The following is a 19,827-nucleotide window of genomic DNA, read 5'->3' as shown; positions in this document are numbered from 1 at the left end:
CCGAAAGACTAATTAAAATTACATCCATCACTGTACACATGTGCCCCTTTATCCCTTTCATCACCCCCCTTCTCCATTTAGTAATGGAGAGGAAAAAAATAATACATGATCATGGCAGAAAACTTGGAAAGTTGAAAAGAAAGAAAAGTAAAATAAAACCACAGTTTCATCACTGACAGATAACCAGTTAGTATTTTGTATTTATCCTGTGGTTGTCTCGCAAAAGAGAAAACATGCCCTTTTCACTCAATAATTTTATCTTTGCATTTTATTGCCATGTTGAAAATACTCTTTTTTAAAAAATGATGGACAAGGATGGTATTCATGTTGTCTGAACCTATTTTGTTTTTTATTTCAGAGAGTATGAAAGGCTATAAATTGAGTGCTTGTGCTTTGCGATGGAACAATTGAATCAGTAACCTCTCTCCTTTTCGCGTTTTTCCTCTCGTATATTAGAGTTTTCTGTACATTTTTTGTATGTAGAGAGCAAAGGACCATTTCAGATTCACATTGGATCAGAATTTTCTTTTTCCATTGCCCACCAAGAACTAGATGAGGAAACCCTCTGTCTTGTCTCTTTCTAGGGTAATGCTATTTTCTTTTTTTTTTTTTTTTGATCCTTATATGATCATTTATTTATTTATTTATTTTTTTATTAATGTTATGATAGATTACAACCTTGTGAGATTTCAGTTGTACATTTTTGTTAGTCATGTTGTGGGTACACCACTTCCCCCTCCGTACCCTCCCCCCACCCCCCCTTTTCCCTGGTAACCACCGATCAGATCTCCTTCTCAATATACTAATTTCCACCTATGAGTGGAGTCATATAGAGTTCGTCTTTCTCTGACTGACTTATTTCGCTTAACATAATGCCCTCGAGGTCCATCCACGTTGTTGTGAATGGGCCAATTTCGTCTTTTTTTTTGGCTGAGTAGTATTCCATTGTGTATATATACCACATCTTCTTTATCCAATGGGTAATGCTATTTTCAATAGCACATTTATAGTTCTGTCACACTCAGTCCTTGAAATGAATTTTAGAAAGAAGAAATCTTATTTTCTGAATGTTCTTGTTACTTTAAAGTGAATACCCCATTTAGGTTTGTTCTTTATACAAAGCAAGCATTAAAGTTTTTATGGCTTGAAAGGAGTCACTATGGAGCAAAACTAAAGTGGCCATGATGCTTTGGTTGGAGATTTAAATACAATGTGTGCACAGCCGTTTTCCTTCCAAGCGTTTAATAAACTTAATGTTTTATGCAGAGTGTTTGGTAACCTATCTTCTGTAAACTTGTTTCCCTTGCTTTGTGTTTCTTTTCAAGGAATCTTGTACTGTTTTTTTTTTAAATACTTTCCATAGAAATTTTTTTGAATTGAATTTTCAGTAATTGTGATGTAAAGATTCTAGACCACTTTTCCTGATGCATACATTGTGATGCTTTTAGGGGAGATCTTTAGTTGATTAAGAATGATGTTTTGCAGTATGGAGATTCCTCAAAAAATTAAAAATAGAACTACCATATGATCCAGCCATCCCACTACTGGGTATTTATCCAAAGAGCTTGAAGTCAGCAATCCCAAAAGTCCTATGCACCCCAGTGTTTATTGCACACTGTTTACAATAGCCAAGACGTGGAAGCAACCTAAGTGTCCAGCAACAGACGAATGGATAAAGAAGATGTGGTACATATATACAATGGAATACTACTCAGCTGCAAAACAGAACAGAATCATTCCATTTGCAATAACATGGATGGACCTTGAGAGAATTATGTTAAGTGAAATAAGCCAGTGAGAGAAGGATAATCTGTGTATGACTCCACTCATATGAGGAATTTGAAATTATGGACTAAGAACAGTTTAGTGGATACCAGGGGAAAGGTGGGGTGGGGGGTGGGTACAAAGGGTGAAGTGGTGCACCTACAACATGACTGACAAACATTAATGTACAACTGAAATTTTACAAGATTGTAACCTATCAATAACTCAATAAAAAAAAAATGATGTTTTGGGGGCTGGCCTCGTGGCCAGGTGGTTAAGTTCATGTACTCCACTTTGGCGGCCCAGGGTTTCCCTGTTCGGATCCTGGGCATGAACATGGCACCACTTGTCAGGCCACACTGACACGGCCACTCGCATAGCACAGCTAGAAGGACCTAGAACTAGGATACAGAACTATTGTACTGGGGGGCTTTGGGGAGAAGAAAGGGAAAAAAAATAGATTGACAACAGATGTTAGCTCAGGTGCCAATCTTTAAACAAAAAAAAAGAATGATGTTTGGGGGCCAGCCCTGTGGCCGAGTTAAGTTCGCGTGCTTCACTTCGGAGGCTGAGGTTCTGCCAGTTCGGATCCTGGGCAGGGACATGGCGCCACTCATCAGGACATGCTGAGGTGACGTCCCACATGCTGCAACTAGAAGGACCCACAACTAAAAATACACAACTATGTACCAGGGGCCTTTGGGGAGAAAAAGGAGAAATAAAATTTAAAAAAAAAAAAAGGAAAAGAATGAAGTTTGGGGTAATTCATTTTTGCCACTTTTTTCTTTGCTGGTAGAATCTTGGTGTAAAGACGGCACACTGAGTGAGGAGTTATTTATTTGCTATATTGAGATGGGAGTGTTCATTGAACTAAGGAGGGGAGGAGACAGTTCGCGTTTACATACTCACATGTTCAGAAATGTGTCATGAAATGAAAAAGTGGAGTACCTTGCTAGTAGAGCCAGTTTATTTTGAATATTAAGAATTTGTCTTTTTTAAGTTTCTTTGGAAATGCCAGAAATATTCAGATGATTTTGAGTTTATAATTAGAACATCTTCATTGAACTTCAAATTTAAGTTGGCTCCTTGGATAAAGTATCAGAATATGTACACTTTTGTTCATTAAATGTCGATATGCTTTTCTTTTTTAGAACCCGAGTTTGAATTTCAAGGAAGTAACTTATGAACTGGACCATCCTGGATTTCAAATTCGTGACAGTAAAGGACTTCATAATGTGGTTTATGGCATTCAGAGGGGTCTGGGTATGGAAGTATTCCCAGTAGACCTCATATATAGACCTTGGAAACATGCTGAAGGCCAGGTAAATGAATGATATTTAGCTACAGAAGGGGAATAAAATAATTACTTGGTCCTTATATAGTGTCATCTGTCTATTGATTAAAATGTTCTTTTAAAGTGGAATGTGTTTTATGTAGCTCAGAAAAGCAGATACTGTCATAAATTTGGATGAAGATTATCATATTTTAATACCAAACTGAGTTGAAGAGTAGCAAACTGTTTTCCCAATAATTGAGTGATATTTGTCTCCAAGGCAGTCTCATCATGTACCTTACGCTTGTCAGAATTGTCTGTGCTTTTCAAAGAGCAAATAATTAAGATTGTAAAGGGAAATTGTCATTCTAATAACTTTAGGATTGAGATTAACCTAATGAAAATGTTTTAAATTTTTATAGCATTCGGTCATTTGTGGTGGTAAAGACTTTTTCCTCTTCTTTCAGCTCTCCTTCATTCAGCATTCCCTTATAAATCCAGAGATCTTCTGTTTTGCTGACTATCCCTGTCATACTGTTGCCACTGATATTCTGAAAGCACCACCAGAGGATGACAATCGAGAAATTGCCACATGGTAAGCACTCTCATCTAGCTTTTCTTGAAAGGATCACTTCTCCTTTTTTGAAATATAAATTTAATAATGAGCAACTAAATAGTTAAAAGGTTTAAATGAAACAGTATTTTTAGGGAGTCTACTTACCTTAAATTTTTGTAGAGGGGTGTTGGTGGATAAAAATCTAGTTTTAGTCTCCCTATCAGTAGATAGTTACATCTCTTCTGAGTTCTGACATTAGGTATTTTCTGAAACTATTGAATATTGAAAGGAGATTCATACTTCTTACTCTTAGATCCCTTTCTTCTCCCTGTAGATTTGCTTTCTTTCTTTTCCTTTGTAAGTAGCTCAAGATGGCCAACCTATGAAATCTAATGCTTTCAGCTAAATTATCTAGTTTCTGTGAGTTCTAATTCCAAATTGCTGAGGGAGGCTCTGGCTCTGGCCAAGTAGGTTTCTCCTGGAACTCAAGTCACTCCTCTCTGGGGATGTGAGGTAAGGAAGGTGAAAGTACTTCCATCACTGTTGAAATACAGACACATTGCTATAGGGAATGGGGCATAGGTTGGATCTATCCCCCAAAGCATCTACTTTCTAATGTTTTCTCCATTTTTTCTGCAACCACACTCTCCTGGGATGCTTTTCTAATGTGGAACAATTTATCATCTTTGTGTTTTTGTGTGTGGGTGGTAGTTTTAGGGCAATTTGAAGCCCTTTAGGTGTTGCCAGATTTTCTTTTTCTTTTTTTCTTTTTGTTTTTTTTTTTTTTTTTTTTTTGAGGAAGATTAGCCCTGAGCTAACTACTGCCAGTCCTCCTCTTTTTTGCTGAGGAAGCCTGGCCCTGAGCTAACATCGTGCCCATCTTCCTCTACTTTATACGTGGGACACCTACCACAGCATGGCGTGCCAAGCGGTGCCATGTCCGCACCCGGGATCCGAACTGGCGAACCCTGGGCCACTGAGAAGCGGAACGTGCTAACTTAACCGCTGCCCCACTGGGCCGGCCCCAGATTTTCTAAAACAAGGGATGGTAAGCTTTTTCTGTAAAGTGTTAGTTAGGTCCAGCCCCAGTGTCCTAGTGGTTAAGTACTGCATGCTCCACTTCAGTGGCCCAGATTTGCTTCCTGGGCACAGAATCACATCACTCATCTGTCAGTGACCATGCTGTGGTGGTGGCTCACATACAAAAAGAAGAAGATTGACAACAAATGCTCAGGGCAGATCTTCCTCAGCCAAAAATAAAAAAATAAATCGTAGTTAACATCTGGCTCTGTGGCCAGATGGTCTCTGCATTTAGCAATTACTTAACACTCTTATTGTAGCATAATAAAATATGGGTGTGACTATGTTCCAGCAAAACATTATTTACAAATGCAGGCAGTGAGTGGTGTTTGGCCTGTTGGGTGTAGTTTGCTGATCCCTGTTGTGAAAGACTGATGGACGCCAGTGGTTTGTTCTCAAGTATGTCCTTTTCCTAGCTGCTAGCCAACATTGGATCTGCAGGCTTGGTTAACCTTTTGTCTTTTGGGGATTTTTTTTTTTTTTGCCCTGTTAAGTCTAATGTGACAGCAGTAGTTTTGTTTTTGTTTTTTAATAAATTGTCAGCCTCTTTTTGTTTTATAAAACTTAAATATGTCGCATTTAACAATTCCTTAATTTAGCTGTACTTTGAAGTTTCCCTAATTATCTCAAAAATGTCTTTTAACAGTTTATATGATTGAGAGTCTGGACAAGGCCCACATAGTTTTTTATTCTGTAAGTCTTCCTTCTCCCTCTCTCTCTCTTTTTTTAATTTTTGCCATTGATTTGTTGGAGAAAATGGATAATTTATCCTCTAGTCTTCCCTATGGTATGGGGTATCCATTTCCTCATGGAGTTTAATTTGATCTTTATCCACATAGTTTTTGTAGTCTAAGGGTAAAGTAAGATCTTGAGGCTTGCTTAAAGACAACTACGTTCAGCTTCTTGGGGCAAGAATAATTCATAGAGAGTGTTGTGGACTTCTAAACTTGCATAACATCAAGAGGCACCTAAATTCAGACTTTGCATCACTAAAGTAAGTGTTCAGGATGTATTTTTATGTAGAATTTTTCTTGTGTAAATTATGTCTATGTTTATGTTTTGGGTTTTTGACTATTCCTAAACTCTGAGGTTATTTGTTTCTATTTTTCGCACTGATCAAAAATCTTTGATGATATCCTTTTGGTAAGGAGGATCCATGATTTTGCAAATGGTTAGTAGAGTCCCCTCTCCTTCATCACTTATTCTGTCAATTTGGACTGCCTTTGAAATTAATCTGAAAGCTTAGTAGTGTATCTTTTTGAGATGAATACCACCAATCTAAATATTTTTGAAATATTAAAAGATGACAACAACTTGGTTTTGTTCTGATAGCCGGTATCACTTATTTGGAAAATGAATTTTGTGTGCTTATATTTTCATTCATAAAGTACCTTACTTCCATTCTTGTTAGGAAGAGCTTGGATTTGATTGAATCTCTGCTAAGACTCGCAGAGGTGGGTCAATATGAACAAGTCAAACAGCTCTTCAGCTTCCCTATCAAACACTGTCCAGATATGCTGGTATTGGCCTTACTACAAATCAACACCTCCTGGCACACGTTGCGCCATGAACTCATCTCCACTTTGATGCCAATTTTCCTTGGAAACCATCCTAACTCTGCTATTATTTTGCACTATGCATGGCATGGGCAGGTAAGACATGACCATTTCTTCATCTTGATAATTGACATTCTTTGGAGGATGCTCAACTAGAGAAATTGTCAATCTTGGAATTCTGACTCTCTGGAAAAATCACATTTCCATAAAGCTTATTTTATGTTTTAGCATCATGTGGGTATTAAAGTGTAAAACTTGAAAAAGAAAGGAGGCAAGACAATTTTTAAAAAATTCAGTGTTATGAAAGCTCTGTGATGCTAAGGCACCAGTATCCTTTTGAAAGCAGTAAGTAGTTTAATCATTTATCATGGGACTAGAGGGTACTCATGTCACTTTTTAACAGTAAATCAGAAAAGATCACAAATCAATTAATTTGGCATTATTTCCTGTTTTATCCAAATCCAGCATTTCAACTTTATTTTTATTTCTACTGAAAAGCATTTCAAGCCCTTGTGCTCCCCCCCCAATTTTGTAAAATGTGTTTGAGAAGTAAATATTCTTTTATCTATTGATCTCTGCCCCCCCCCCCCCAATAGCCTACATTTTTAATAATAACAAATGCAGAAGGTTTAAGAAAAATCAGTTGCAGACTGGCCCCGTGGCTGAGTGGTTAAAGTTCCATGCACTCTGCTTTGGCGGCTTGGGTTCTCGGGTTCAGATCCTGGACACAGCCCTACTCCACTGATCAGCCATGTTGTGTAGGTATCCCACATACAAAATAGAGGAAGATTGGCATGAATGTTAGCTTGGGGCAAATCTTCCTCACCAAAAAAAGAAAAAGGAGGCATTTGAGCCAGCCCTCATGGCCTAGTGGTTAAAGATTGGCACGCTTTGTGATTGGCCCGGGTTTGGTTCTCAGGTGCAGCACTACACTGCTTGTCTGTCAGTAGCCATGCTGTGGTGGTGGCTCACGTAGAAGAACTAGAAGGACTTAGAACTAGAATATACAACTAAGTACTAGGGCTTTGGGGAGGGGGAAAAAAGAGGGAGATTGGCTTGGCAACAGATGTGAGCTCAGGGCGAATCTTTCTCAGCGAAAAAAGAAAAAGTCATTTTCCCCTTTACATCAAGTGCTTTTTTTGATTACTTTTTTCTTTAATCGTTCTTAGAGTAATTTACATTATATAAAAGTGCTTAAAAAATCAAGTAAGACTAAAAATGAAAAACCTTAGCCTTAGTTTCAAGCCATTCAGTCAGCCCTCCTCCGTTTCTGGAGACTCAGATCACACGGTAGACTTATAGTTTACAGAATATTTGACAAACATTTAACCAAAAGTTTGCAGACTATGGCCCTGTGGCCGAGTGATTAAGTTCGCGCACTCTGCTTCGGCAGCCCAGGGTTTCCCAGGTTTGGATCCTGGGCGCAGACATGGCACCACTCATCAAACCATGCTGAGGTGGCGTCCCACATGCCACAGCTAGAAGGACCCACAACTAAAAATACACAACTGTGTACCGGGGAGCCTTGGGGAGAAAAAGGAAAAATAAAATCTTTTGAAAAAAAAAGAAAAAGAAAGTTTGCAACCCAGACTTTCTTATGCCTTTCTCACCATAGCTGAGGTAAAAAGGGCAGGCTGAAAGGAGCTGCATGCCCTTACTCCTGGTTGAATACTTGTTTCACTTGGACCTTCCGTCACTCTAGGATAGTTTCAGGCAAGTCATTTAGATACAGCAATAGTAATTGCCTTGCCGTTACTTCTATGAGAAATATTCACTAAATTCCAGCTATTTGTTTATGTCATTCAACTTCAAGCCTACAAATCATTCCTCAGAGCCAGGCTGTTTTCTGGTGTAAAGAAATTGAATAATTTACAAAAAATGAGCGTTCTCGTTTGTTAAAATAGTTAGATGTAGAATGTACCAACACCACTCCCAGAAATACTGATACAACATTACACTGTGCAACATGAGAGATGATTACCTTACACTATTCTGGTTTTATTTATAGACCAGTAATTTGTAGTTTAATTTTAAGGAATTATATAAACTTGATATACTCCCATGTTCACGTCATATTCTGTTCTAATTTTGTGTTTGAAAATGTATAGGCAGACTTTTATATGACCCAAGGTTTAGGGACAGGCTTTATTTGGAAGATGTGGAAGGCTTTCCCATAAACAATGTCATTGTAATGACTGCTTGAGGCTCGACTGCACTGATAGGCCTCAATTTTACGTAAAAATAACAAGTAAATTAGGTGGGCATTTGCAGTAGTGCCTAACAAAACATTTAGCATTACTGTTTACCTCTCCTTTTCTTTTCTTAGGGTCAGTCTCCCTCAATCCGCCAACTTATCATGCATGCAATGGCAGAATGGTACATGCGAGGGGAGCAGTATGACCAGGCCAAATTGTCTCGAATACTTGATGTGGCCCAAGACTTGAAGGTGAGCTTGGAGGGACAGATTAACTAGCGTTTTTATGTAATATACATGCCTTTGGAATAATTCACATGTAACTAGCTCTTAGCTATAGAGTTGAGATTTAGAATTTTGCCTTGTAAGTAGAAGGGGATAGGAGGGAGAGTAGTTTTAGATGTAAAAATGTTTCATTTACGTTTGATTGAATTTTGTTTGGCTGTGATATTGGCTAGGCTATTTTAAAGCAAGTGATAATTGACCTCTTCTGCGATAATCTGTGAGATAGAGCTTTTGGAAAAACTAGTTGAGTTTCAACCCGTTTGCAAATGTCATTAACATTAACAGGATGTTTTGACAAGTAGTCTGACTCCTGATGTCTTTGATCACAAGGTGGCATAGTACTGGTGTTGTAGTTGTGCTAAGGTTAGAATAAGCCTGAGTTTAGATTTTAAAAAATAGATAAGAATAATTTTTCATGTTTTGTGTCTTGCTCTGCTTTAGGTTTAGTTATTTGAAGAAGCTCAGGGTAAGGTTTAATTTGAAGGTAAAGACAAGTGTTCACCTTTGAAATATGATCTTATTTTAAGTAAGGACTCATGTTACCATTGAATTGTCCTAAGCTGTTTAAAAACTTATGACCAACAAAATATTAGCAGTGCCTTTTATTTAGACTTAATTTTAAAAATAAAAACAAGAAACAGAAAAGAAGGGGGCCGGCCCCATGGCCAAGTGGTTAAGTTCACGTACTCAGCTTTGGAGGCCAAGGGTTTTGCCAGTTCCGATCCTGGGTGCGGACATGGTGCGGCTCATAAGGCCAGGTCGAGGCAGTGTCCCACATAGCACAACTAGAAGGACCTCCAACTACTATACACAACTATGTACTGGGAGGCTTTGGGGAGAAGGGGAAAAAAAAAGGGTTGGTACCAGATGTTAGCTCAGGTGCCAATCAAAAAAAAGAACAGAAAAGAGGATGGAGAGAGAGAAAGTTACTTAATTGCTTGACTTGCAGTTTGTAATGTTCTTTTTCTATAGGCCTTGTCAATGCTGCTAAATGGTACTCCATTTGCCTTTGTTATTGACCTTGCTGCACTTGCTTCACGTCGCGAATACCTCAAACTTGATAAGTGGCTCACAGATAAAATTCGAGAACATGGAGTAAGCAGGATTTTCCATTTATTATTGCTTTTAAATTTTGATGGCTAAAATAGCTAAAGAAATAACTTTTTTAAATGGTAGTAAAAATGTTATATTCTGTATTTTAGTCGTAGTGCTTAGTCTTTACTCTAAAAGCAATTAAGATCAATTTCATATATACTGAGAGATTTTCTGTTTTTCAGGAGCCTTTTATCCAGGCATGTATGACTTTTTTAAAGAGACGGTGCCCTTCTATTTTGGGTGGACTTGCCCCAGAGAAAGATCAGCCCAAAAGTGCTCAACTTCCTCCAGAAACTCTGGCAACAATGTTGGCCTGTTTACAAGCTTGTGCAGGGTGAGAAGAGCATGCTTGGAAATGTCTTCGATACTGGAAATAGGTTATATGGATAATTGTTGATTTGGGGAAGAGTGGTTCAATGCTTAAAAGCCACTGCAGCTTAGATAATCCAGTGGTTTTAAAGTCCAAAGTATTGTACTACTTAAAATACGTATTAGATCCATTTAAGTTTTTGTATATGGTGTGAGATAGGGTTCCAAGTTTATTGTTTTGCGCGTGGATATTCAGTTGTCCTGACACCATTTGTTGAAAAGACTGGTCTTTCCCTTTTGAATTGTCTTCTAAAAAATCAGTTTCTTGTAATGTATGGCTTTATTTTGGGGCTCTTAGTTCTGTTCCATTGTTCTGTAAATTATCCTTATGCTAGTACCATACTGTCTTGATTACAGGCATACCTCAGAGACAGTGTAGGTTTGATTCGAGACCACCACAATAAAGCAAGTCACACAAATTTTTTTGGTTTTCCAGTGCATGTAAAAGTTGTGTTTACATTATACTATGTTCTATTAAGTGTGCAATACCATTATATCTAATAAAACAATGTACGTACCTTAATTCAAAAAATATTTTTTTTGCTCAGAAATGTTAATGATCATCTGAGCCTTCAGTGGGTAATCTTTTTGTTGGTGGAGGGTTTTGTAAAAAAACGCAATATCTGGGAATTGTAGTAAAGTGAAGTGCAATAGTATGCCTGTACTATAGCTTTTTAGTCATACAAAAAAGTTTTGAAATTGGGAAGTTTGAGTCTTCCAACTTTGTTGTTTTTCAAGATTGTTTTGTCTACTCTGGGTGCCTTGAATTTCCATATGAGTTTTTAGGATCAACTTGTCAGTTTTTGCAAAGAAGCCCACTGGGATTTTGCTAAGGTTTGTGTTGAATCTTTAGATCATTTGGGGGAATATGGCATCTTTTGTTTGTTTGTTTGTTTGTTTGTTTTGAGGAAGATCAGCTCTGAGCTAACATCTGCTGCCAATCCTCCTCTTTTTGCTGAGGAAGACTGGCCGTGAGCTAACATCCGTGCCCATCTTCCTCTACTTTATACATGGGACGCCTGCTACAGCATGGCTGTTGCCAAACGGTACCGTGTCCGTACCTGGGGTCCGAACCAGCAAACCCTGGGCCGCTGAGAAGTGGAACATGTGGACTTAACTGCTGCACCACCAGGCTGGCCCCCGGAATGTGCCATCTTAACAGTATTAAATCTTCAATTTGTGAATCTGGGATGTTTTTCCCTTTTCTTTTTAGGTCTTTCATTCTTTTCAGTGATGTTTTGTTATTTTCAGTGTTTAAGTCCTGCACTTCTTTTGTTACATTTTTTAAGTATTTTCTACAAGTCGTGTTGTCTGCAAATAGTTTTATTTCTTCCTTTCCCATCTGAGTGCCTTTTTCTTGCCTAATTTCTCTGGTGTGAACCTCTAGTCAAATGTTGAATAGAAGTGGTGAGAGGAGACATCTTGTCTTGTTCTGATATTATAAGGAAAGTATCTAGTGTTTCACCATTACGTATGATGTTAGCTGTGGGTTTTTCTTAGATGCCCTTCAGGCTGAAGAGGTTTCCCTACCTTCTAGTTCAAGTTAATTGGATGTTTTCTCATGAACACATTTTGTTATATGCTTCTCTCTGCATCTATTCAGATGATCATGTAGTTTTTGTTTTTTTATTGTTTTGACGAGGTATATAATGTTAATTGAATTTTGGATGATAAAAAACCTTGCATTCCTGGGATAAATCTCACTTGGTCTTTGTACTTCTTTTTATATGCTGCTGAATTCAGTTTACTAGTACTTGGTGAGCATTTTTGTGTCTAGATTCCTAAGGGATATTGTTCTGTAGTTTCCTTGTGTGGTCTTTGGCTTTGATATCAGGGTAATATTGGCCTCATACAATGAGTTGTTAACTGTTCTCCCATCTTCTGATTTTTGTGAGAAAGAATGATGTTAATTCTTTAAATCTTCCATAGAATTCAGTAGTGAAGACATGTGGTCCTGGGCCTTTTCTTTTGGGTAGTTTTTGATTACTCTTTCAATATCTCTACTTGTTATATAGGTCTATCAGATTTTTTTATTTCTTCTTGATTCATTTTCGGTAGCTTGTGTCTTTCTAGCAGCTTGTCCATTTCATCTAGCTTATCTAATTTGTTGGTGCACAATTGTTCTATGCTTATACCCTTATAATCTTTCTAATTTCTCATTGGTAGTAATGTCCTCTGTTTCAATTCCTGGTTTTAATAATTTGAGTCTCCTCTCTCTGTCTCTGCCTCTCTTTCTCTTTCTCTCTCTTTCTCTCTCTCTCTCTGTCTCTTTCTGTCTGTCTCTCTCTCTTTTTGGTCAGTGTAGTTAAATGTCGACCTTTTCAAAGAACTAACTTTTGGTTTTGTTTTTGTTTTTCTCTTTTGTTTTTCTATTCTCCATTTATTTCATCTCTAAACTTTATTGTTTTTCCTTTTTTCTTATTTTGGGTTTAGTTTGAATTCTTTAAAATTTATTAAGATGGAAGGTTAGTTTTTTTGAGATTTTCTTGTTTAATTGAGGTGTTCGTGGCTTTGAATTTTCACTTATGAAATGCTTTAAGTTTATTATTACTTATTTTCGTTTTCATTACAAAGTTATTTTGTAATTTCCTTTGGTTATAAGAGTATGAGGTTTAATTTCCACCAATTTGTGAATTTTCTAGTTTTCCTTTTGTTACTGTAGAGGAGGAGGGCATTGCTTCTACACTCTAGATCCTTCTGGCTCGTCTAAGAATTAAATTGACATGAGACAAAATAAGAGGAGAAAATAAAACAAAGTCTAATAGCATGTCTGTATGGGAGAAACCCAGGAAAACTTAGTAACACCTCAGAATGGCCAAAGCTGCCACGTTAAATACCATCTTCAGGTAAAGACAAAGAAGGATGTTGGGGGTAGTGGTTTGGAGCTTCAAAGGGGAGGAAGGCAATTTACATGGAGATGGAAATGCAGATGTTTGATAAACAAGAATTTATTGGACCATTTATAGACAGTGTGACCCTAGAGACAGAACTTTGATAAAAATTGGCTTGCTTGTGCCTTTCTATCACACCTATTTTACATTACACTATAGTTATCTATGGCGTTAGCTCCTTCCTGGAATAGCCCTTCTATCTTAAATCCTTTTAGACAGGTTGAAGGTCAAAGTTTCTTTCAGAATCTTTTGCCCTTTAAAATAATCAAGTCAAAGAGACACTTTTGGGGGTGGGAGACACAATTCTGATCCCCCACATTACTAATTTTTAGTCTCATTCCGTTGTAGTCAGAAAATATACTTTATATGACTTTAGTTTTTAAATTCATTGAGACTTCTCTTATGGCCTAACATATGGTTTATCCCAGAGAGTTTGTCACGTGTACTTGAAGGATGTGTAGTCTGCTCTTGGGTAGAGCATTCTGTATGTATCTGTTAGGTCTAGTTGGTTTCTAGTGTTATTGAAGTCTTCTATTCCTTGTTTATCTTCTGTGTAGTTCTATCCATTGTTTTTAAAATTGAGATGTAGTTGACATAATAACATTGTGTAAGTTTAAGATGTACAACGTTAATACATTTTAATATTGCGATATGATTGTTGTAGTATTAGCTAAGACCTCTATCTCATCACATAAGTATCATTTCTTTTTTTGTGGTGAGAATAATTAAGATCTAGTCTCCTAGCAACTTTGAAGTTTATAATACAGTATTATTGACTCTATCCATTATTGAAAGTAGGGTATAGAAACCTCCAGTTATTTTTGAATTGTCTATTTCTCCCTTCAGTTTTCCCTTCATGTGTTTTGGAGCTCTGTTTTTAAGTGTATGTATATTTATAATTATGTCTTCCTCTTGGATTGGTGTTTTTGTTATAAAATGTCTTTAGTTTTTTTCTTAAAGGCTATTATGTCTGAAATTAGTAGAGTTATTGTATTTCTCTTTTGGGTAATATTTACATAGAACATCTCTTTCCATTTTTTACTTTCAAGTTTTGTCTCTTTTAATCTGAAATGTGTCTCTCTTAGCCAGCATGTAGTTGGATTTCTTTTACACTTTGAACATCTCTGCCTTAATAGAGCACTTAATCCATTTACATTTAATGTAATTACTAAGGTAGGATTTATTTTTGCTATTAGTTTTTCTGTATTATTCTGTCTGTTTTATTCCTTCCTCCATTACTGCCTCCTTCACTGTTAAATAGATATATTCTAGTGTATCATCTTAATTCCCTTGTTGTTTCTTTGACTGTATGTTTTTGAATTGTCTTTTTTCCTTAGTCATTACTCCAGGGTATTAAAGTTCACATTTTAACTTAAAAACAATCTAGTTCAATTAATACCAACTAAATTTCAATAGGATACAAAAATTTCCTCCTCTTGAGCTCTAGTCCCTTCCTCCTTCATTGTGTTGTTGTTGTCAAATTACACCTTTATACCTGTGTGCCCATCAGAAGATTGATAGTTATTGTTTCATGTATTAATTGTTCTTTTTTTAAAAAAAAATTTATTTTTTTTCCTTTTTCTCACCAAAGCCCCTGGGTACATAGTTTTATATTCTTAGTTGTGGGTCCTTCTAGTTGTTGCATGCCACCTCAGCATGGCCTGATGAGCGGTGCCATGTCCACCCTCAGGATTCCAAGTGGCGAAACCTTGGGCTGCTGCAATGGAGCTGCAAACTTAACCACTCAGCCAGGGGCCAGCCCCTAATTGTTCTTTAAATCAAGTAGGAGATAAAAAGATTATAAGCAAAAATACATTCATAACTTTTATATTTACCTGTGTCCCGTTGCTGATACTCTATTTTTTTTATATGGATTCAGGTTACTATGTAGTAGCCTTTCATTTCAGCCTGAAGGATTCCCTTCATTATTTTTTTTTGATTATTTTTTTCTAGGAAGATTAGTCATGAGCTAACATCTGATGCCAATCTTACTCTTTGCTGAGGCAGACTGGCCCTGAGCTAACATCCATACCCATCTTCCTCTACTTTATATGTATATGTGGGATGCCTACCACAGTATGGATTGCCAAGCGGTGCCATGTCTGCACCTATAATCTGAACTGGCAAACCCAGGCCGCCAAAGCGGAAGGTGTGCACTTAACCGCTGTGCCACTGGGCCGGCCCCCCTTTATTATTCTTGTCAGGGCAGGCCTCTTAGCAACGAAGTCCCTTAGTATCTGGGAATGTCTTAATTTCTCCGTTGTGTTTGGAATGGTTTTGTTAAATACAGGATTCCTGATTTACATTCCTTTGCCTTCAGTGCTTTGAATGTGCCATCTCACTGCTTCCGGCTTCCATAGTTTCTGATGAGACCTCCACTGGTTAACTTTTTTGAGGCCTCCTTGTATGTGAGAAGTTGCCTCTTTTGCTGCTGCTAAGATAGTCTCATTGTGTTTTTTTCTTTCAAGAGCTTAATTATGTTGTTTCTAGGTATGGATTTCTTTGAGTTATATTGGAATTTGTTGAGCTTCTTGGATGTGCAGATTAATGGTTTTCATCAGATTTGGAGTTTTCAGCTGTTCTGTCAACAAGTAGTCTTTCTACCCTTTTCTAGCTCATCTCTCCTTCTGGGACTCCCATTGTGTGTATGTTGGTACATTTGCTGGTGGTGTTCCACATGTTTTTGAGTTGGTGTTTATTTTTTTCTACTTTTTCTTTCAGTTTTGCAGTCTGGATAATCTTAATTGAACTATCTTCAAGTTCATGGATTCTTTGTTCCACCTGCTTGAATATGCAGTTGGCAACTTGTAGTGAAGTTTTCATTTTAGTTATACTTTTAAACTTTTAAAAAAAAATTGCTATTGACATGCTCTGTTTTGGTAGACATCTTTCTCAAAGTTTGCTGTAGTTCTTTTGACGTGTTTTCCTTTAGTTCTTTGAACATAATTAAAATAGCTGATTTAAAGTCTTTGTCTAGTAAGTCCAACACCTATTCCTCCTGAGGGACAGTTTCTGTTGAGAGCATTTTATTCCTATGGGCCATGCTTCCCTGTGCTTTTTACATGTTTTGTAATTTGTGGTTGAAAATCGGAAAGTTTAAATATTGTGGCAATTCCTGAAATCAGATTCTTCCCCCTCACCAGAGTTTTTTGTTGTGTTTGCTCTTTTTTGTGTTTAGAGACTTTTCTGAACTAATTTTGTAATGTCTGTATTCTTTGTCATGTTTGGCCTCTGAAATCTCTGTTTGGGTAGCTTTGTGGTCAACTGAGATTGGAGATTTTCTTAAACCCCTGAATCAGTGAACTGTCCTTCACCCTGTGCTGCTTTGTGCATGTTGAGGCACATCTTCACACTAAGCCACTCACTTGATGACTCTCCTTTACCTTTGACTTCCTTCTTAGGCAGAGCCTCAGCTTGAGGTGAGGGCTTGGGCCTTCTCACACCTTTCATGGAAATGGCACAGCTGTAGGTAATGCACAGCCTTATCCCTGGGGAAATGTGGGAGTTTTTCAAAGCTCCACCATGGGAATCTCGTTCTCCAGGTTTTTCTTTTAAGCTTTTTGGTTAGCCTATTTCCTGAAACTGTTACTTTCCACCTCAGGTAGCCAGAAAGTTAAAACAATTACCTGTAAATGTTTTCTACAGATACCTGCTTGGGAAAGGCTGTTTGTGCTGGACTACCTTGTAGGTCAAATAAAGACAACTTTGCCATTGTGGTCTCATAGGGAATCCTCAGATAGGTGAAATAATGACAATTATGTGAGAATGAACACCCGGTTCTGAGCCCTCTCCAGTGGCTCTCAGGCTGCTGCTTTTCACTATAATTGTGGGCTGTTAGTTTTCAAGGCTGCTGTGCAGCTGGAGAGGGGACATGGGAGTAGGGCAAATTAAGATGCCAGAAAGCTAGCTGTTGTTACCAAGATCTAGTTATCTTTCTGGAATAAAAATTTCCTGGATTGTTGTAAGGCTTTGGTTAATTTCCAGAGTTCTGAATAACTTGATTCTGACAATTTCTGTCAGTTTTCTACTTGCTTTTATGGAGGAGAGAGTATTTGAAGGTCTTTACTCCACCATTTTTGCTTATGTCCTATGTATTTTTTTTTAAAGTTCGAAGCCCAATAAAATGAACACCTGTGATTCTGCTGTGCAGCATGACCAATTATTTTGAAGCTACCTTTTTTATTTTTATTATTTTTTATTTTTTTCTGGTTTTCTCCCCAAGTACCCCCAGTACATCGTTGTATATTTTAGATGTATATTTTAGATGTGGGTCCCTCTAGTTGTGGCATGTGGGATGTCTCCTCAGCATGGCCGGATGAGTGGTGCCATGTCCGTGCCCAGGATTCCAATGGGTGAGACCCTGGGCTGCCGAAGCAAAGTGTGAGAACTTAACCACTAGGCCGTGGGGCCCCAGAAGCTACGTTTTCTTCCTCTCCGATCCTGTTTTCTTACTTCTCCTCCACAGATCTTGATTTTTATTTTGCTGGTCCATGCTTTTAAAACAGTTTACTCACGTATATCGCTAAACCAGTGGTTCTCAACCCGGGGTGATTTTGCTCCCTTGAAGTCATTTGACATTGTGTTTATTTTTATTCATTTCTTCCATATTTTTATTCATTTTCTTTTTTCTTTTTAATTTTATTGAGGTCATATTGGTTTCTAATATTGTGTGATCGCAGGTGTACATTATTATATATCAGTTTCTGTGTAGACTGTATCGTGCTCACCACCAATAGTCTAGTTTTCATCCATCATGATACATATGTGCTCCTTTACACCCCCCATCCCGCGTCCCCTCTGGTAACCGCTAATCTGTTGTCTTTATCCATCTGTTTATTTATCTTCCACATATGAGTGAAGTCATATGATGTTTCTTTTCCTCTTTGACATTGTTTTAATTGTCATAATTGGAGAGGAGGGTGCTACTGGTACCTAGTGTAAAGGCCAGGGATGCCAAACATCTTAGAATGCACAGGAGAGCCTCCCACAACAAAGAATTCTTCAGTCCAGAGTAGTACGAGTGCAGCAGTTGAGAAACTCTACTCTGTAAGTTCTTAATGTTATAAAATGTTGTTTTAAGGTTTTGCCTCTCACATTTATACATTGTAGTCCATGAGAAATTAAATATCATTTGGAAATTCAAGTGTATGTTAAAATTGGATTAAATTTTTTGTATGTGTGTCAGGAGGTAGTTTACCCAACTCTGGATTTCAGTTTGTTTTCTTCATGTATTACAAGTACCTGTCTTCTTGACGAACTTAGTGAAATAATGCATATAAAGTCTTTAATCTGTGCTGATAAAAGTAAATAAATGCTAAAGAAGGAAGGTGTGTCCGACTAATAAGTAAGAAGTAATTATGATGGAATTATAAACTTCAATGGATGCTAAAAGTAGTAAGTGAACATTTGAGGAACAGGATGATTACACAATTTCAAAGTATCTCCCTACGAATCACTTAATAATCACAAAGGGGAGAAGTAGTAATTTTCATTGGAGAAACCTGGTATGTGCCTCATTAATTTATTGATCAAAGTGATCACCAGCTCAATTCTCCATCATGTGCCTCATGATAAAATGCACTGAGAAGAATACAGTGTAACGTATGTGGCAGTCCTGCCATAAATACATCTAAAATCTAAGATATCAGACAAACTCGAATCAGGGGACGTTCTATAAAATAACTGACTTGTACTGAGAAAAAGATGAAGTTCAGGAAAGACAAAAACTGATGAATTCTTCTAGTTTAAAGAAGCTAAAGAGATGTGACAACTCAGATTGGATCCTGATCCAAGGGAAAAATAGCAGTGAAGGACAACATGGGAATAATTAATGTAGTTTGAATATAGCCCATCTTATTTTATCCATGTTAAACTTGATCTTTAGTATTTTCCATGATTATGTAGGAAAATGTTCTTAGGAAATACATAGTGAAGTATTCAGGGATAAAAGATACCTGATGTCTCTAACCGTCAATGTTTGGGTTGAGGGAAGTACAGAAAGAATAGTTAAATAGAGCAAAATGTAACTAATTGCCAAATGAAGCATTTATAGGGAGCTCCTTGTAATATTCTAGCCTCTCTTAAGTTTGAAACTGTGTCAGATATAAGAAGTTCTTCTAAAATAGTAAGGAATAATATTTTAGTTAACCATATTTTATCAGTTCTAAGATACCCAGGTGTTTTTTTTTTGATACCCAGTTTTTTACATTGTAACTTCCCTGAAATGATACATCTCATTGGTGACCTCTTAGAGTTACAGTTAGACCAGTTTTCTTTTTGTGTGGTATATAAAATAATGGTGTGGCTCAAAATTGAAGGCATTTTTATTCACTGCAACATGATAACAATTATTATCTACTACTGGCAGCCATTAACTCATGGCATAGCTGTCTTTGGAGAGGGCTTTTTTTGTTTTTTTAATTTAAAGAGTTTTTTATGATTCGTAAAACAGACATAGTTTCAAAGCCAAAAACTATAACAAGGTACATTCAGAGAAATCTTCCTTGGAACTCTCTTACCTCAACCTTGTTCTTCTCTTCTATGTAGGTAACCATTTTCATTTATAATTTTGGGTTATCTTTGCATTAAAAAAATACATATATATTTGTATTTTTACCCCTTTCCTGTAGAAAAGGTAGTGTATACTCAGTTGTACCATGCTTCTTTCATTTGATCATATATCCTGGAGTTCACCCCACATAATTAGAGAGCTTGCTTGTTTCTTTCAGTTGCTTTGTAGTACTCCATTGAACTGATGTTTTGTG

The 19,827-nt window shown here is 37.2% G+C and overlaps 1 protein-coding gene across 8 annotated transcripts in view; it reads left to right on the top strand.

Moving 5' to 3' along the window:
- The window catches only part of CNOT1 (CCR4-NOT transcription complex subunit 1), a 113,740-nt gene that overhangs the window by 56,266 nt on the left and 37,647 nt on the right, over positions 1-19,827 (top strand). For all 8 annotated transcript variants that reach the window (XM_014827263.3, XM_014827260.3, XM_014827264.3 and 5 more), the window contains 6 exons: positions 2,916-3,086; positions 3,505-3,632; positions 6,085-6,325; positions 8,556-8,675; positions 9,681-9,803; positions 9,986-10,137. In XM_014827263.3, coding sequence (XP_014682749.1) covers positions 2,916-3,086; positions 3,505-3,632; positions 6,085-6,325; positions 8,556-8,675; positions 9,681-9,803; positions 9,986-10,137 — 935 coding nt within the window. The remainder of the gene's footprint in view (positions 1-2,915; positions 3,087-3,504; positions 3,633-6,084; positions 6,326-8,555; positions 8,676-9,680; positions 9,804-9,985; positions 10,138-19,827) is intronic.

Source organism: Equus asinus, chromosome 28 (assembly GCF_041296235.1).
Source record: "Equus asinus isolate D_3611 breed Donkey chromosome 28, EquAss-T2T_v2, whole genome shotgun sequence".
Taxonomy (NCBI): Eukaryota; Metazoa; Chordata; class Mammalia; order Perissodactyla; family Equidae; genus Equus; species Equus asinus.
The sequence above is the reverse complement of the archived record's forward strand: the minus strand, read 5'-3'. Positions and strand labels throughout refer to the sequence as shown.